General features: G+C 39.0%; 1 protein-coding gene across 1 annotated transcript in view; it reads right to left on the reverse strand.

Annotated features, from left to right (window-relative positions):
• The window catches only part of tiam1a (TIAM Rac1 associated GEF 1a), a 149,261-nt gene that overhangs the window by 62,426 nt on the left and 71,516 nt on the right, over positions 1 to 15,319 (reverse strand). The window contains exons 6-9 of the mRNA XM_022681429.2: positions 13,111 to 13,283; positions 11,040 to 11,264; positions 5,364 to 5,549; positions 697 to 843 (exon numbers count right to left, since the gene is read on the reverse strand). Of these exons, the coding sequence (XP_022537150.2) occupies positions 697 to 843; positions 5,364 to 5,549; positions 11,040 to 11,264; positions 13,111 to 13,283 (731 nt within the window). The remainder of the gene's footprint in view (positions 1 to 696; positions 844 to 5,363; positions 5,550 to 11,039; positions 11,265 to 13,110; positions 13,284 to 15,319) is intronic.

The raw sequence follows: 15,319 nt of genomic DNA on the forward strand, positions 1-15,319 counted from the left end.
TTAAGCATTAACGGTGTGCCTTCATAGATGTGCAAGTTACCCATGCCATGGGCACTAACACACCTCCATACCATCACAGAAGTTGGCTTTTTAACTTTGTGCTGATAACAATCCGGACAGTCCTTTTCATCTTTGGCCTGAAGGACATGACCTCCACAATTTCCAAAAACTGTTTAAAATGTGGACTCAAACCAAAGGACATCTTTTTCCACTTTGTTTCAGTCCATCTCAGATGATCTTGGGCTCAGAGAAGCTGGCAGCATTTCTGTTTGTTGGGCCCTTGTCCCAACTTCTTTGGAATGTGTTGCAGGCATCAAATTCAAAACTCGTGAATATTTGCAAAAAACGTAAAGTTTATCCATTTGAACATTAAATATCTTGTCTTCAAGTAGTGTATTCAGTTGAATACAGGTTGAAAAGGATTCCTAAAACATTATATTCAGTTTTTATTTATGTTTTACACAACATCCCAACTTCATTCGAATTGGGGTTGTATTACACTTATATATCTTATATATCTTATTTATAATTAAGCTATTAAATGCATTTAAGCAATAACACACATGATGATATGAGCTGATTAAAATGTGTTTACTGAAGTGTACTGCTTTCAAGAATATGGTGTTATTAAATTAATAAGGGCACAGCCAAAGTCTATTTACCCAAATCTGTACATGAACAGAAAAAAAAGCAAACCTGGTTGATGCTGGGTCTGCCTTTGCTCTTCTTCTTTGAGGTAGTGTCCAGACCCCACAGCGATGAGAATCGGCTCTTACGCTTGCTGGACGAGCGAGACAAGGCCTGCGTCCGCCTCCGGACCCCGCTCTCCATCCTCGCTGCAACCTGCAAATACATATATATATATATACACAGTAAAGCATATGATGAGGTGCAAAGCCTTTCATTTGTGCATGACAGCTTAAAAGCATTCGACTTTTGTTTCCCCTCATGGTCTTACGATGTAGGAAGATGACGTGAGATGTCAAGAGGGGTCTCCAATGGCTTCAGGCCAGGAGATTAATACATTAATCATCAGCATTAGCACAGACACACCACAGCGTGCACAGTTAGCCTCAGGTCTCTAAACCATGTTACAGAAACACCCTGACAAATGCCAGCCTTTACTCCTGAACAGAACAGCTGGCTTTATGGATCATGACAGTTTAATGCTATATATGGAAAGCATCACTGTACAGTCTAACCTTTTTAACATGAAGTTTCCTAAAAGGTTCCCTGCTTAGATAGTGGGTTCTAGGCAAAACTTTTAATAGTTTTTAATATTTTAGACGTTGTATATTATACAGATTTTTTAAAGCTTTAAATGGCCCAATTTAATATCATTTAACATAATTAATGACCATGGTTTAACCTTTCTTCATCCCTGGGAATCAAATAAAGCCCAGTTGTCCAAAGTCCACAGTGTTACAGTGTTTCTGAAAACTTTATGTCTGCTACATTGGACTTATCATTGGCAATTTTTAACTTAATAGTTTAATAGTTACGACTGCCAGCTAGACAGTTCAATACCTACATCCTCTTCTACACCACCTGGCCAGAAAAAAGTCTCCACCTGGATTTAAGTACTGTAAGTAAACTATCTGGGGTTGGTTGATGCTGCAGTTGGTCTTCAGGTTTAGGTTCAGCAACAGTATGTGCTGAAAGAATGAGGTCAGCTGACTACCTGAATATACTGAATATAGAGCAGCTTATTCCACACGTGGTCACCACAGAGTCCAGACCTTAACCTCATTGAGAATCTTTGGGATGTGCTGGATGGAGAAGAGAGGCTTTGTGCAGCTGTCAGACTCTACCATCATTAATGCTGCTGCAAGATCTTGGTGCAAAATTGATGCAACACTGGATTGAAATAAGTCTTGTAACATTGCAGAAGTTTATTGAAACAATGCCGCAGTGAATGCCTGACCCAATCAAAGCTGGCTCCTGTTGGCTCCTGTTCACTGGTGTTGACCCTGCCTGCTTTGACTACTCTTTGCTTTGCCCCTTTTTACAATAAAGCTGTGTGTTGCCTGAGTTCTGCCTGGCTATGGCACTCAGATAACCACATGGCCAAGGGGTTACTTGGGCAAACCTTTGTTAAACACTTAATACAGAGCTACAGTATATTCACAAATGCCACTCGATACGCTTTTTTAACAAGACAATGCAAAGCCACATGCTACATACAATACAAAAGCTGTGCAAACTGTCTTACTCCAGTGTATTTTTAACATTTTGGAGCCCATGTTGTAAATAGTGTGTGATTATACAAAACATGTGATGCAGACATTCAAGAGCTTGTTTAGTGAATCTTATTGCGGCCTGTATTTCAGAGTTTTATCACTGAGGAAATATATCAAATATAATAACAGATTTTCTCTTAATACACTAATCAAATCTGATAAAGGCCACTGAAAGGTTCTGTAGAGAAAGCAAAGCTGTTTTTCTATGGAACTGCTAGAAAAATAAACCCTTCTGGTCTGCTTATTGTAAAGCATGTAGGCTCTGAGATGAGAGCAGATATGATTCTCTCGCTGGAGAGTTTTATTTATATATAGGATGTATATTTAGGCCACAGCATGAACACACACATACAGACAGACACAATGTTATGGCATCCCTTTACCACTCAGGCAGAGTTATAGAATCAGTCTGGCGTTTCTGGGTTAATTCACATCGGGGCAGAGAGAGAGAGAGAGAGACGGAGCTCAGAGAAAAGTCACAGCAATGCTGTGCTCCTCCAGTACAGATGAGCGTTTAAGTCCCACAGGTCATTAGAGAATCACTCGCGCACTCACTCATAAAACATGATTGCGAAGCTCGTAGGAGAAAGAGCGCCGCCGCTGACGAGCGAACGCTCTGTACAGTCCGATATGCATCAACACGGCTTTAGTTCATTTACTTCAGGGTTCAGATGAGAGCTGAAGGGCGAGCGAGCGAGAGTCAGAGAGAGAGAGCAGGAGAGGTTTATAAAAAGGAATGTAAATTTGTCTATAATCTCAGTAAACGCTCACAGAGCGTACATTATGTGAGGGAACAGTCCCTGAGGGGCAATTCCACACAACAAGCCAATTACTGATTAACCACTGCAGCTCTCACTGCTGATCACACAACTCCTTCTCTCCGTCTGTCTGTCTGACATTCCCTCCATCTGTCTGTCTCTGTCTCTGTTTCTGTCTCTTTTCCTGTCTGTATCTGTTCCCCTCCCTGTCTCTTTCATCTGTTTCTCTCTTTCTGTCTGCCTGCATCTCGATTCTTGTATCTTGTCTTTCGCACTCTGTTTGCCATGTCTCGCTTTCTCTGCCTCTCTCTGTCTGCATCTCGCTTCTTGTCTCTCTGCCTTTTTGTCTCTCTCAATTTCTGAATGTCTTTATCTATATCTGCTTTTCTAAGTGTCTCACTCTTTGTCTGTTTGTGTCTTAATCTCTGTCTTTCTCTCTTTTCCTGTGTCTTGATCTGTCTATCTCTTTGTGTCACTTTCGTTTTGCCCTACATCTCTCTGTATATCTCTCTCGTTCTGTCTGTATACTTTTCTCTCTCTCTCTCCCTCTCTGCCTATCTTTCTAGCTGTGTGTCTGTCTCTCTGCCTGTCTGTGTTCTCTATTTTTGACTGCTTCTCTCTTTCTCTCAGTCCCATAATCTGTCTGTCTGTCTACCTGTCTGTCTCACTTTCTCTCTTTAAGTTTTTGTGTCCTTGCCTGACTGTATTATTCTCTATTTTTGACTGTTTCTCTCTTTCTTTCTGTCCCATACTCTGTCTGTCTATCTGTCTGTCTCTCTGTCTCTCTCTCTCTCTGTAAGTGTCTGCCTGTCTGTGTCATTCTTTATTTCTGACTGCTTCCCTTTTTCCCTCTCTCATAATCTGTATGTTTCTCTCTCTCTGTCTCTCTCTGTTTCTCTCTCTTTAAGTGTCTGTCTCTCTGCATGTCTGTGTCATTCTCTATTTCTGACTGTTTCTCTCTTCCTCTCTGTCCCACAGTCTGTCTGTCTGTCTGTCTGTGTTCTCTATTTCTGATTGTGTCTCTCTATCTCTCTGTTCTGTAATCTGTCTGTCTGTCCGTCTCACTCTTTCTTTGTGTCTGTTTTTCTGCCTGTCTGTGTCATTCTCTATTACTGACTGTTTCTCTCTCTCTCTCTCTCTCTCTGTCTGTTTCTCTGCCTGTCTGTGTTATTCTCTATTTCTGACTATTTCTCTCCTTCTCTCTGTCCTGCAATCTATCTACCTATCACTGTCTGTCTGTTTCTTTCTTTCTGTCTGTATGTCTTTGGTCTTTCTCTGTGTCTTTCTGTCTGTCTGGCTCTTGCTCTGCATCTCTCTCTGTCTCTCTGTCAGTCTCTCTTTCTTTAAGTGTCTGTCTCGGACTGTCTGTTTCACCCTTTCTGTATCTCTCTCTCTCTCTCTCTCTCTCTCAGTCTTTCTGTGTGAGTGATATCCCGTCACTCAGTTATTTTCTTACTGTGTGTGTGTGTGTGTTAGAGTAATGCTGACAGACTGGTGGAGCTCCAGCTGTTATTCTTTTATTCAGATTGAGACAGACATTCATCACGTCACATCATTCTGCACATTCCAGCATGGAGAACAGGAATGATAGACGTGTGAAGTTTGGTAATGCAGGGAGATCAGAGTTCAGAGCAGAGTGCAGTGAGACCGTGTTCATGTCCTGGCCTGGATGCATGCCTCTAGCTGTGTGTACTGAACCGGAGTGGGTGTTATGTGAGAGCTCTTGAATGTGTGAGTGAGATATGAAGTGTGAGAATGTGTGTGTGTGTGTGTGTGTGTGTGTGTGTGTGAAAGGGAATGTTTGCATGATTCTAAAAAGGAGACTTAAATCATAAAGATCTTTTCTAATTTTAATCCCATTTTCTTCCCAATTTACAAGACCAATTACCCAACCCACTCATCACCAGTGATGCAGCATTGCCGAGAAGCATCACAGCGCGCTTGTAGGAAAGCACAGCGACTCGGTTTTGATACACCAGCTCACAGACGCCTTGTGCTGATCGACATCACCCTTTGAAGTGATATGGGGAGATAGCGCCATCTGTCCACCCAGAGAGAGCAGTGTCAATTGTGCTCTGTCGGGGCTCCGGCAACTAATGTCAAGCTGTATAACCAGGATTAAAACCAGCAATCTTTTGATCATAGTGGCAGTACTTAGATACAGTAAACACAGTGTCATATGTGGATTGTTAATATGTAATTACACAGTTATAACAGACACTTATTATAATGTGCGACGAAAAAATGTTTAAACTGTTGAATGGTTGTAAATATAGACTAGAACTGTCGGAGACCAGTGGGAGTAGAGGAGAATAAGATTAAAGGTATGTCTTTATTATATGTAATAGAGTGTATTTTTGCGTACCAGTGTATGAAAGGACGAGACGGAGAAGATGCCCAGGCGACCCATGGCTAGTTTGGTGGGGCGTGAGGCGAAAGCCAGCAGGCGTTTGGGGTTGGGAAGCTCGCCGCCCTGCAGGCTGGAGAGGTAACAACGGAAACGGAACAGATCCATGTGAAACTGCTCCAGGTTCTGCTCCCACAGGAAGATCTGAGGAAGAATGTGAAAGTGAGATATATTAATTGCTTGAAAACCAGAAAAAAACAGTTGTTAAAGTATTATTATTGTAGGGATCATTCCAAATCTTTTGAAGCAATAAGTCTGTAAATTTATTTTAAAATAACTTTTTAAAACAGGTAACATTAGCTGGTTAAACTTATTAATGAATGTTCGCGTGATGTCACACATTTTACACACATTTAGATATATGTACAGTAAGTCCAGCCTACAGAACTTTAGTCCCACTTATTCATAGTGTAGTTAGAAGCATTGTTTCAGTGTTGATACATAATAGAATAGAGCAGTTTGTAATATCACTTCATTTCCACATAGCAGACTACAGTTCATACACTATACATTTGTTTACCTGTGTAAAGGTTACTAGCAAGTTGCTAGCAATAGCCAAAGGCCATATATTTACATCAATGCAAATTAGGCTGCAGCAAAAAGAAACCAAGCAGAATATATTCCACAGGGAATAATTAAATATATATATGTCTAAAAAAGGTGTTATGCAGGTTGAGGTTTTATACTTCCAGGTAGTTGCTTTTTTTTTGTTTTGCTCTTGCTTTGTAGTCTTTACAGTGGAACTATTTTGTATTGGTGGTTGATATGGTGTTGCTAACTATTTGTCATAGTGTTGCTAGGTAATTGCTGTTGTAGGCCAGATAGTGGCAATATACTTGGCAATATATTCTAATGTCTGGTTCAGTTGTGGCCTTCACACTACATGACTGATCACCAACACAAAGTCACCAATTACACATTTTTTGTACTATGGGAAAGTGTAGACTCAGCCGACTGCTTCTAAAAACATGTTTTATCAAAAGGATAAGCAAGAACTAGCGAGACCATGCCACAGAATCTCTAGAAAGGAGAATACCCACTTGAAGTGAACCAAAAATCAATGGGATCACATGGAGCAATTGAGCAAAATCGTACTTTACAATATATTATGATTTTTAAACTGAAATATGTACTCATTTTATCAACACGGAACAATATCAAATGTCAAATGTCAAATTTCAGTACTGCAGACATAATGTGTTAAGGTTTCAAACTCATAAAGTAAAGGGATATCCCAGACAAGTAGTCCATTACTTTTTTTATTTGAGTTTTAAGCTTTTATCTCGATTCACCCCATTCATTCAAGGCTCCCCCACTGACTTCCTCTTGCGTTTAACACTAATTAACTGATAAAACAGAAAACAAAGTGTGCACACTCTCCATAAACAGCTCTGGCCATGGCGCTCCTCTTGACTCCCAGTCGCCAACTGGGTCAGATGTTAAACATGCTAGATATTTGCAAAGCTTTGACTGAAAAAAATGGCTGAAGTCATGCATTACATAACAGTGAATTATGGTTGTTTTCCATACAAATTCCATACATGGACATAAGAAAAGAATACTGATATACAAGAAAGATGCACAGTGTATTATTGACCAGTTTAATAGATTATAAAAGAAAAGTTTTTTGACTAAACTAGACTATGTTTATGGCTGTAAACACTGAACTAAAACTGAATTGTTCTTCCGTCCATTGTTGTCTTGTCCATTGTCTTTCAGAGATGAAGAACACAGGCGCTGTTAGAGATGACTCAGCTGTGTGTAGATGGTTTGGAGAGGGAGCTCTTCAGCTATAGTGGAGTGGAGTTAGTAGGTGTTGTGGACGAGGCTTTATTAATACTGTTCACTGTAGCAGCGCTGGTTAGTCAGCACACCTCCTCCACACACATCATTCTGACTCTATTCAGAGAGTAGGGAGGAGTTTACACCCCCAGCAGAAACAACACTCAGGCACACACACGCTTCTTTTACCTCAACTGCACTCTAGTACATGAATTCTGACTATTATATAACCAAAAGGACAGGCTTTTGTATTAGCCTTGGATTATATATTCTATATTGCTGCATAAATATGACCTACAACATCACCAGGCATACTTTTAACTTAAGTCCTAAAAGTAGACAAGTTAAACAAATGAGATAAAAATATTATACTTGGTCACATGTACAGCTCTGGAAAAAAATAAGAGACCACTTAAAATTATGAGTTTCTTTGATTTTACCAAATTGAAAACCTCTGGAAAAAGATAAGGAAGATGGATGTTCACAAGCCATCAAACCAAGGTGAACTGCTTGAATTTTTGCACCAGGAGTAAAGGCATAAAGTTATCCAAAAGCAGTTCCGAGATCCAGAAATTTTAGCAGTTGGTCCAAACACCCTTCAACCTGTTTCTCTCTTTTCTCTGCCTGTCTGTGTTATTCTCTATTTCTGTGCTACTTTGAGCTGGATAATGATGTAAAAAGTAATTTATCAGGGTAAATTAAGCCCTGTGTCTCTCAGTCTGAAGGGTGTTTGGACAAACTGTTAAAATTTCTGGATCTTGGAAAGCTGTGGGAGAACAGAGGTGTGCTATTCATCAAAGGTAAGAACTTTTTATCATGTTTTACTACAACAAAAGTCAATTTTACACCGGAGTTCTCCTTTATTGAAACCCGTCAGTATTCTGTATTTGTCCTTCAGTTAAATGTTTCATTTTGTTTGGTTCAAACCATAGACTGTGTATAGCTGGCCAGAGCATCGTCTCTCAAAAGTGAAGCCACTACAGGTCGGGCGCCCCCTGCTGAACTTTTTTTTCTAATATACTGTAATTCTACCTCCTTTATTTAAATGCGACAGCTAGTGTAACCTCTGCTTATATCGTACAATTTTTATATCCCCACAGAATTCGGTTTTAAAGCGTTATTCAGCTCTATTCAAAAAAGGTGTGGTTATTGTAAAAGGGCTGGTTATGGGCGGGACCAAAAACAGACGTCAGCTCCGCTCTGCAGCCTGTGACCTCGAGGCAGCCCTCAGGGGCGGGGTTATTTAAATGAGTAGGCTGTCTCTCCACAGTCTTTCTCCCTCCTCTGGTCTCTACTGCGCTCTACAGACTCAGGTTTCAGGATCGCCAACATGGCGGAATATTTTGGCTTCGTTTTCATTGAATGAATGGGAACGGCGACAAGGCATCCATCTTTATTATAGTCTCAAAACAAAAACTTAATTTTGGTGCATCCCTATTTTAAAGCACAGTTTTTGTTTCATAACATCATTAAAAGTTGTAGTAAAACTGAAAAGAAATTTCCAGTTAAATTGCTAACAAAAGAACAATTGTGCAGCAACCTCTACAAACACACACACACACACACACACACAGGTCTCTTTAATCTGTATACAGACTGTTCTCATTCCACTGGAAACCTACTCAAAAGCTTCCCCCATATAATCAACCATTACCTCCAAACAACACACCTGCAAATTAAACCCAACACCAAAACAGCTATTAAAAGACCAACACTGAGTCAGACATCACAATAGGATTTCAGTAAAGTATGCCACTTAGAGAGGACAATACAGACCAAAAAAACACACCGAGTCTCTCTGACTGCTTTCAGAGTGAGCTTTAAATAAACTCAGCAGAAAGACGAGCGTGAACAGTGAATACAAAAAAAAACAGTAGCATTAAAGCACCTGTGCTTCAGAGAAGCAGCGAGCCCACCTGTGTACGCTGTGTACAGCTGCACACACTCAGCGCTGGCCCACATGCCTCCGCTGAGAGCAGAGAGCACAGCGTTCCTGCAACAGAACTGCAGGCACGGCAGAAACGCTCACAGCGCAACGGCAGAAAAAACGCAAAACACGGATCCTTCACCTTGAGTATGTGATGATGTAGCTGCACATGCATTTCCAGAGGAATGTTCAGAGGCTGGAATATGTGAAACATGTCAACCAATCACACGCTTTCTTCACTCCTGTGCCTCCATCAATCATGTTGGAAAACATCGAGCTGCAAACTAAACAAGTCAAAGGTATTTTCCAGAAGACATATTTGGTCTTATGTAACGTCTGTCTCTATTAATTACATCACAATAAAATCTGATAAAGTCTTTTAAAGGTTTCTACCTTTTAATCTTCTTTATTAGACAAATGTTTTTTTTAATGCTGTTCAGAAATCTGTTTCTAAAATGTGCATATTTTAAGAACTAATCTAAAATAATCTAAAAGATTGCTAATGAGCCAGAAACTAAACATAAGCAATAAGTAATTGGACCCTATCTTACATTCTGCGCAAGGTATGTGGCAATGCTCATTGCTATCTCACACCCCACCAACACACTGTCTATTTTCATGCTCTCTGTCTGCATCGTTAAATAGCAACAGAGCTTAAAAATATATATCTATGCTGATGGGCGTGGTGGTCTGTAAGTGAGGTGTGTTCAGGTACATTTCATTATTTTATATTGCTATCTTGGCAATGGAAAACACAGGTGTGCTACTGACTGATTAAAACATAGACAAGAGTTTACAGTCAGATATTCATTGCTATCTTTTTTTTTACACACACAAAGACATGGAGCAGTGCACAAACTCAAATTATACAACAAAAATAAACAGAATACACAATAAAATAGCATTGATGTCCCCGTAAATGACCTGCTCACGCATCTATACAATGTGAACACACAGGTAAATTTAATCTGCTGAGAAGTGCAGAAGCACTGCGCTATTAAAATAGCAATCAGCTAAAGTCAGAGCACATCTGGCTCTTAAAAGCTAAAAGCTGGTTGATTGGTTTATTTCACATTACGCCCAAAACACACCAACAATTATTTAAGAGGACTAGTACATGCATTTTGGGCACTTTGAACCGCTCAATGCATACTTTTCCTGCTGTTACGATAGCAAACACACACTGACACGCCCTAAATCAAGCTGTGCAGTGCATTTTTTTATGACTTGCCTCGAGATCGCTGCTATAGGGACTATAGTGTTGTTATTATGCTAGCTTAAAACAGCCTTATTAATGTAGATATAAATTTTACCTTAACAGCTTTAAAATTAGGTTAATGCTCCCAAAAAGACCCAAAAACCCCAATGGCCTCAGGTAACATCACTAATGAGGTGCCTTAGTTTTGCATCTAAAGATGTATAATTTCGAATACCTACTTCCAAAGCCAACTGCAAATAAAAAGCTAATAAAAAAACTAATAAAAACTGTTTAGTGATATGTAAAGTTAGTGCTAGCCATCAAACCATTTTTTTTGCATCTGGAGTGGTATAAAGTTATCCGAAAGCAGTGTGTAAGACTGGTGGAGGAGAACATGATGCCAAGAAGCATTAAAACTGTGATTAAAAAACAGGATTTTTGCATTATTTGAGGTCTGAAAGCTCTGCATCTTTTTTGTTATTTTAGTCATTTCTCATTTTCTGCAACTAAATGCTCTAAATGACAATATTTTTATTTGGAATTTGGGAGAAATGTTGTCTGTAGTTTATAGAATAAAACAACAATGTTCATTTTACTCAAACATAAACCACAGCTGTTTAGCAATAATATAATATAATGCATAATGCTTACCCCTAGAATAATCACACAAAGCCAAAGTCTCTTACCAGACTGCTGTCGATTAATCAGGTAAGACATGATCAGGTACCTGTTCCAGGATGGTCTTCCTCTTTTTGGCATCAGTGACGGCCGAGAGCTGCATGTCTCCCATCTTCTTCATCTTCTCATCCATGTCAATCTTCTGCTCCAGCTTCTTGATCTCCGAGCGCAGAAATCGTACAGTGTCCTCGCGGTGGTGCTGCCGGGCCACGGCCGTGGCGCACGCCGAGTGGATGGCCGTGATCCAGTTTTCCAGCTCTGTCTGTCCTGAGGTCTGAGAGCGAAAACACAGATATTAATATAAATCAGATATTAAAAGTTCTAAATCTCTGTGGTAATTTTTATTTGGTTACAATGGCTACATAAAGGTTGGAAATCAGAAGTCTAGTTTGCCAAAACATAAAAAATATTGCATACAGAACTAATCATCTGAGTCATTAGTGTACAAAACTTAAATCTCCACTAGGTAGGATTGAGATTTTGTGCTCGTGGGCTCCCCCTACAGCTGTAGAGTGTAATATGTGTCTCGTTTTCTGGCTTTCACAGACATATTCGGTCTCTTTCCAGCTTCTGCCAGAGTGTCTGTATGTTAGTTTGTAAAGAATGAACCAGTAGTCCTTGTAGAACTGTTAGAACTAAAGGTCGGAAAGCAGGTCGCAGTTCTCGCGAGCGTTGGTCGCGGCCGCCTCGGAAAACTTACAGAGTCTGGTTTGAGCTCAGAGGAGCTCCGGCACAGACACGAGAGCACCGCTACTCCTCCTATTACACCTCAATGCAGCGCTGCAGTGAGTTTCAAGCTGTAATTTTACTTCTTTAAAAAGATCAAAAATCAAGAAAATCCTACCTAGTGCTGCTTTAATTAGAAGGAACCTGAACCTGTAATAAATAAATAAGATCATCTTCATCCAAGTTAATACTGGATGACACAATATTAAGTTTTTAAACCCTTTACAAAAACCCTTTTTCTTGCATTTGCCAAGTGATCACATCCTGTTATGACAAAATAACAAGGCATTTGATTGACATTTATAAGAGCAACAGTGGAAAGGTAAAGTCAAGCCTGACGTGGTAACCTTTACAATTGTCACCTGAGTGATTTGGATCATCTGCCACGTGACAAAATGCCACTGAAGCATAAGCATGCAGATGTCTTTTATTAGCATAAAGAAAAAATAATATATATATATATATATATATATATATATATATATATATATAGGGTGCAGAAGAAACATATCCTGAATAAGCAGTCTTTTCCTCCATCCACATAACTGATGAAATGGGGGTAATTGAGCCTAATTTGGATTTATTTTTTTTTTATCCAGCGCAACAACCCAGCTTTGACCCTAGAGGTGATGTGGGCAGAGATCACTATATACCCACCCAGAGAGAGAGTGGCCAATTGTGCTCTCTCAGACTCCGGCTGCTGATGGCAAGCAGCCTGACCGAGATTTGAACTCAGATGTATATCCCCCATCATTGGTGATGCTTTTGACACAGGTGAAGTCAGCCACCGCCTCTTTTCGAACAGCACGCTCGGACAAAAGCGCAGCGACTCAGTTCCAATACATCAGCTCGCAGACGCAGCCTTGTGCTGGAGTGATGAGGGAAAAGAGTGCCATTTACGCACCTAGAGAGAGCAAGGCCAATTGTACTATTTCGGGGCTCCAGCAGCTAATGGCAAGTTGCATGAATAGGATTCGAACCAGCAATCTCCCAAAAATAGTGGCAGCGCTTTAGACTGCTGGACCATTCAGCACCCCTGTTAAGATGTTGTTAGGAGTGTGGTGCAATAGATATATTTCGAAAACTTTTATTTCTTATTTATCAAGGCTATTTTTTATTCTATCAAAATCAGACAAAAGAATATTATATTACCTTTTTGTTTTGCATTAAAACAAAAAAGTCTTTTTTTCAACATCAAAATTGCTCTCTTGTTTATGGTGCATGATGACAAATATACTGCATTATATATATATATATATATATATATATATATATATATATATTATACAGAGGCCACTGTATTATATCAGATTTTCATTTTACACCCCAAATATAAACTGTAGCACTATATTCAGGTACAGGCTGTGATACAGCTGTAATCAGAACACACTCACCTGGAACAGGAAGGCATCTCCCAGAGAGTTACTGAGGCAGAACACAAAGTCCTTTTTGGGATGTTCAGGAACAGCCTGTACGATGCTGTTCTCAGCCCACACCGCATGTTTAGGAATGCTGTTGTGATCAATCCCTGAGCGCCCATCAGTCTCGTAGAAGAACAGAGTGCATCCTGTAACGGGTACAAAAAAAACAGATGAGAGAGAATACATATGGATGGTTTGCATAATAATAAGCATGCTAGTGTGGCTAAGAATAAAAAAAGAAGAAGCTCTAGACTTTGATAATCATTTCTAGCAGCTTTTATTCATTATTAACTACATGGATTAGATTTTTTGGCCAATTGACTTCTTCTTTAAATGTTTGTAATTTAACTAACTATACTATAATTGTTAAAGGGGGAATTTAGTTGATTTTTCATTGTTTTGTGTTTATTACTTTCATTTTAAGACCATTTCATGCTACTAATGTAATCATACTAATAATTTACACATTATTGTTAAAGAGAAGGTTTCGTAATTAATAGGGATACTTAGACACTGGAATTGGAATATGTTTAAATCTCTAAAAAAACATAAATAAAGTAAATAAACCCACTATTTAAAAAAAAGCCCACATATTGGCTAATAAAACATTATTGGGCTGTTTTTCTCCTAGAAGCAATGGACAATATTGAGGACAACAAAAGTTATTAATGGTATGTATATATATAAATCTAGGAAATAATTATTGTGACAAATCAATTAGTGCAAAAGTAAAAAAAAGGTAGTATTTACCACAGTGGTGATTAAAGCAATCACATGATATAATGATATATTTTATAATAAATGTGGTGTCTGATGTCTGTGGCAATGCTTTTCAATTAGGATTAGAATTTTTCCTAATGGATATATATATATATACATATATATATATTTGGTGGGTGTTCTAAGACAACACAGTCCGCATTATTAAAGCAGGATTCCAGATTTTACCAATAAGGTGTGGAGCTACTTTGAGCCTGGATAAGGGTGTAAAAAGTGACTTATCTGCAGGGGCAGAATATGCCCCATTAAAACCTATTCTAACCTGTTTGGACAAACTGCACAAAATTGCTGGATCTTGGAAAGCTGTGGGAGAACGGAGATGGGCTATTCAACAAAGGTTAGTGCTCTTTCAGTTTCATGTTTTACTAAACCAAAAATCAAAATTTTTACACCGGAGTTCTCCTTTAAGATATTATGAAATAAGTAAAGTTCCCTAATGTTACTTGAGAAAGTAATGATGTTTTTGGTGACGTTTACAGTGTATCATTGGTATTGACAACAGAAACAACAAAAAAGTAGATGTCATGAAAATGAACCTATTTTTCTGAATAGTAAATAAAATGTGTATATCATCGCTCTCCAATGAAAAACACTTATCTCCAAAACAGCAACTTTACAGGAGAGAGAAAAACTTTCAATGGAAGTCAATGTAAAAATATAAAAAATAGTTTATTTCAGCTCATTTTGAAGAGTTTCTATTGGTCTGTTCATCAAGAAATTTTGGCACAGTGTAAGGGACAGTTTGTCTGTTCAAATTATGTAGTAAACTAAAAATCGTTAAAAATGGAGATAAGTGTTATTTTTTTTATAGGAAAGCAACGATATTAGTCGTTAATGACCCCATGGCCTGCCTCCTATCAACAACACTGTGAAAAAGATAAGAAATGGTACATTTCTAAATAACGCTTAAATTTTATATCATACGACTCTGAATGACTCTGTTTACATGTCACCAATTGGATTAAAGCTAATTAAAATAAAATAAATAAATAAATAAATAAATGGTCAAAATCCCCTTAAATGTTCATTTATGTATAAATCCATGTAATGTAAGATTATCCTGGATAAGAACATTATCAGCATCTTATCAGATATCAGCGTATTAGAAGACAGTGAGAAAAACCCTGATTAGACAGACCTTCAAATCACATTGGTGTGGGAGCTGTAATCCACAGACAGGCATCTCAGGCAGTTGGAAGCGACTGCATTAAAATTCAAGGGCAGGGTGGGGTAGCCTTCAGTGGGGCCAGAACAGATTTGCAAGGAGTCCTGAATAAATAAATGGGAATCTGAAGGGAAGCAAGCGTGGAGATTTATCTCCAGCCTCCCGTGGCAGTGAGAAAATGAGGGCCTCTCTTTGGGACGAGGGGAGCGGGAGGGTGACGATGATTTGATTTGAGGC

Source organism: Astyanax mexicanus, chromosome 20, assembly GCF_023375975.1.
Source record: "Astyanax mexicanus isolate ESR-SI-001 chromosome 20, AstMex3_surface, whole genome shotgun sequence".
NCBI lineage: Eukaryota > Metazoa > Chordata > Actinopteri > Characiformes > Acestrorhamphidae > Astyanax > Astyanax mexicanus.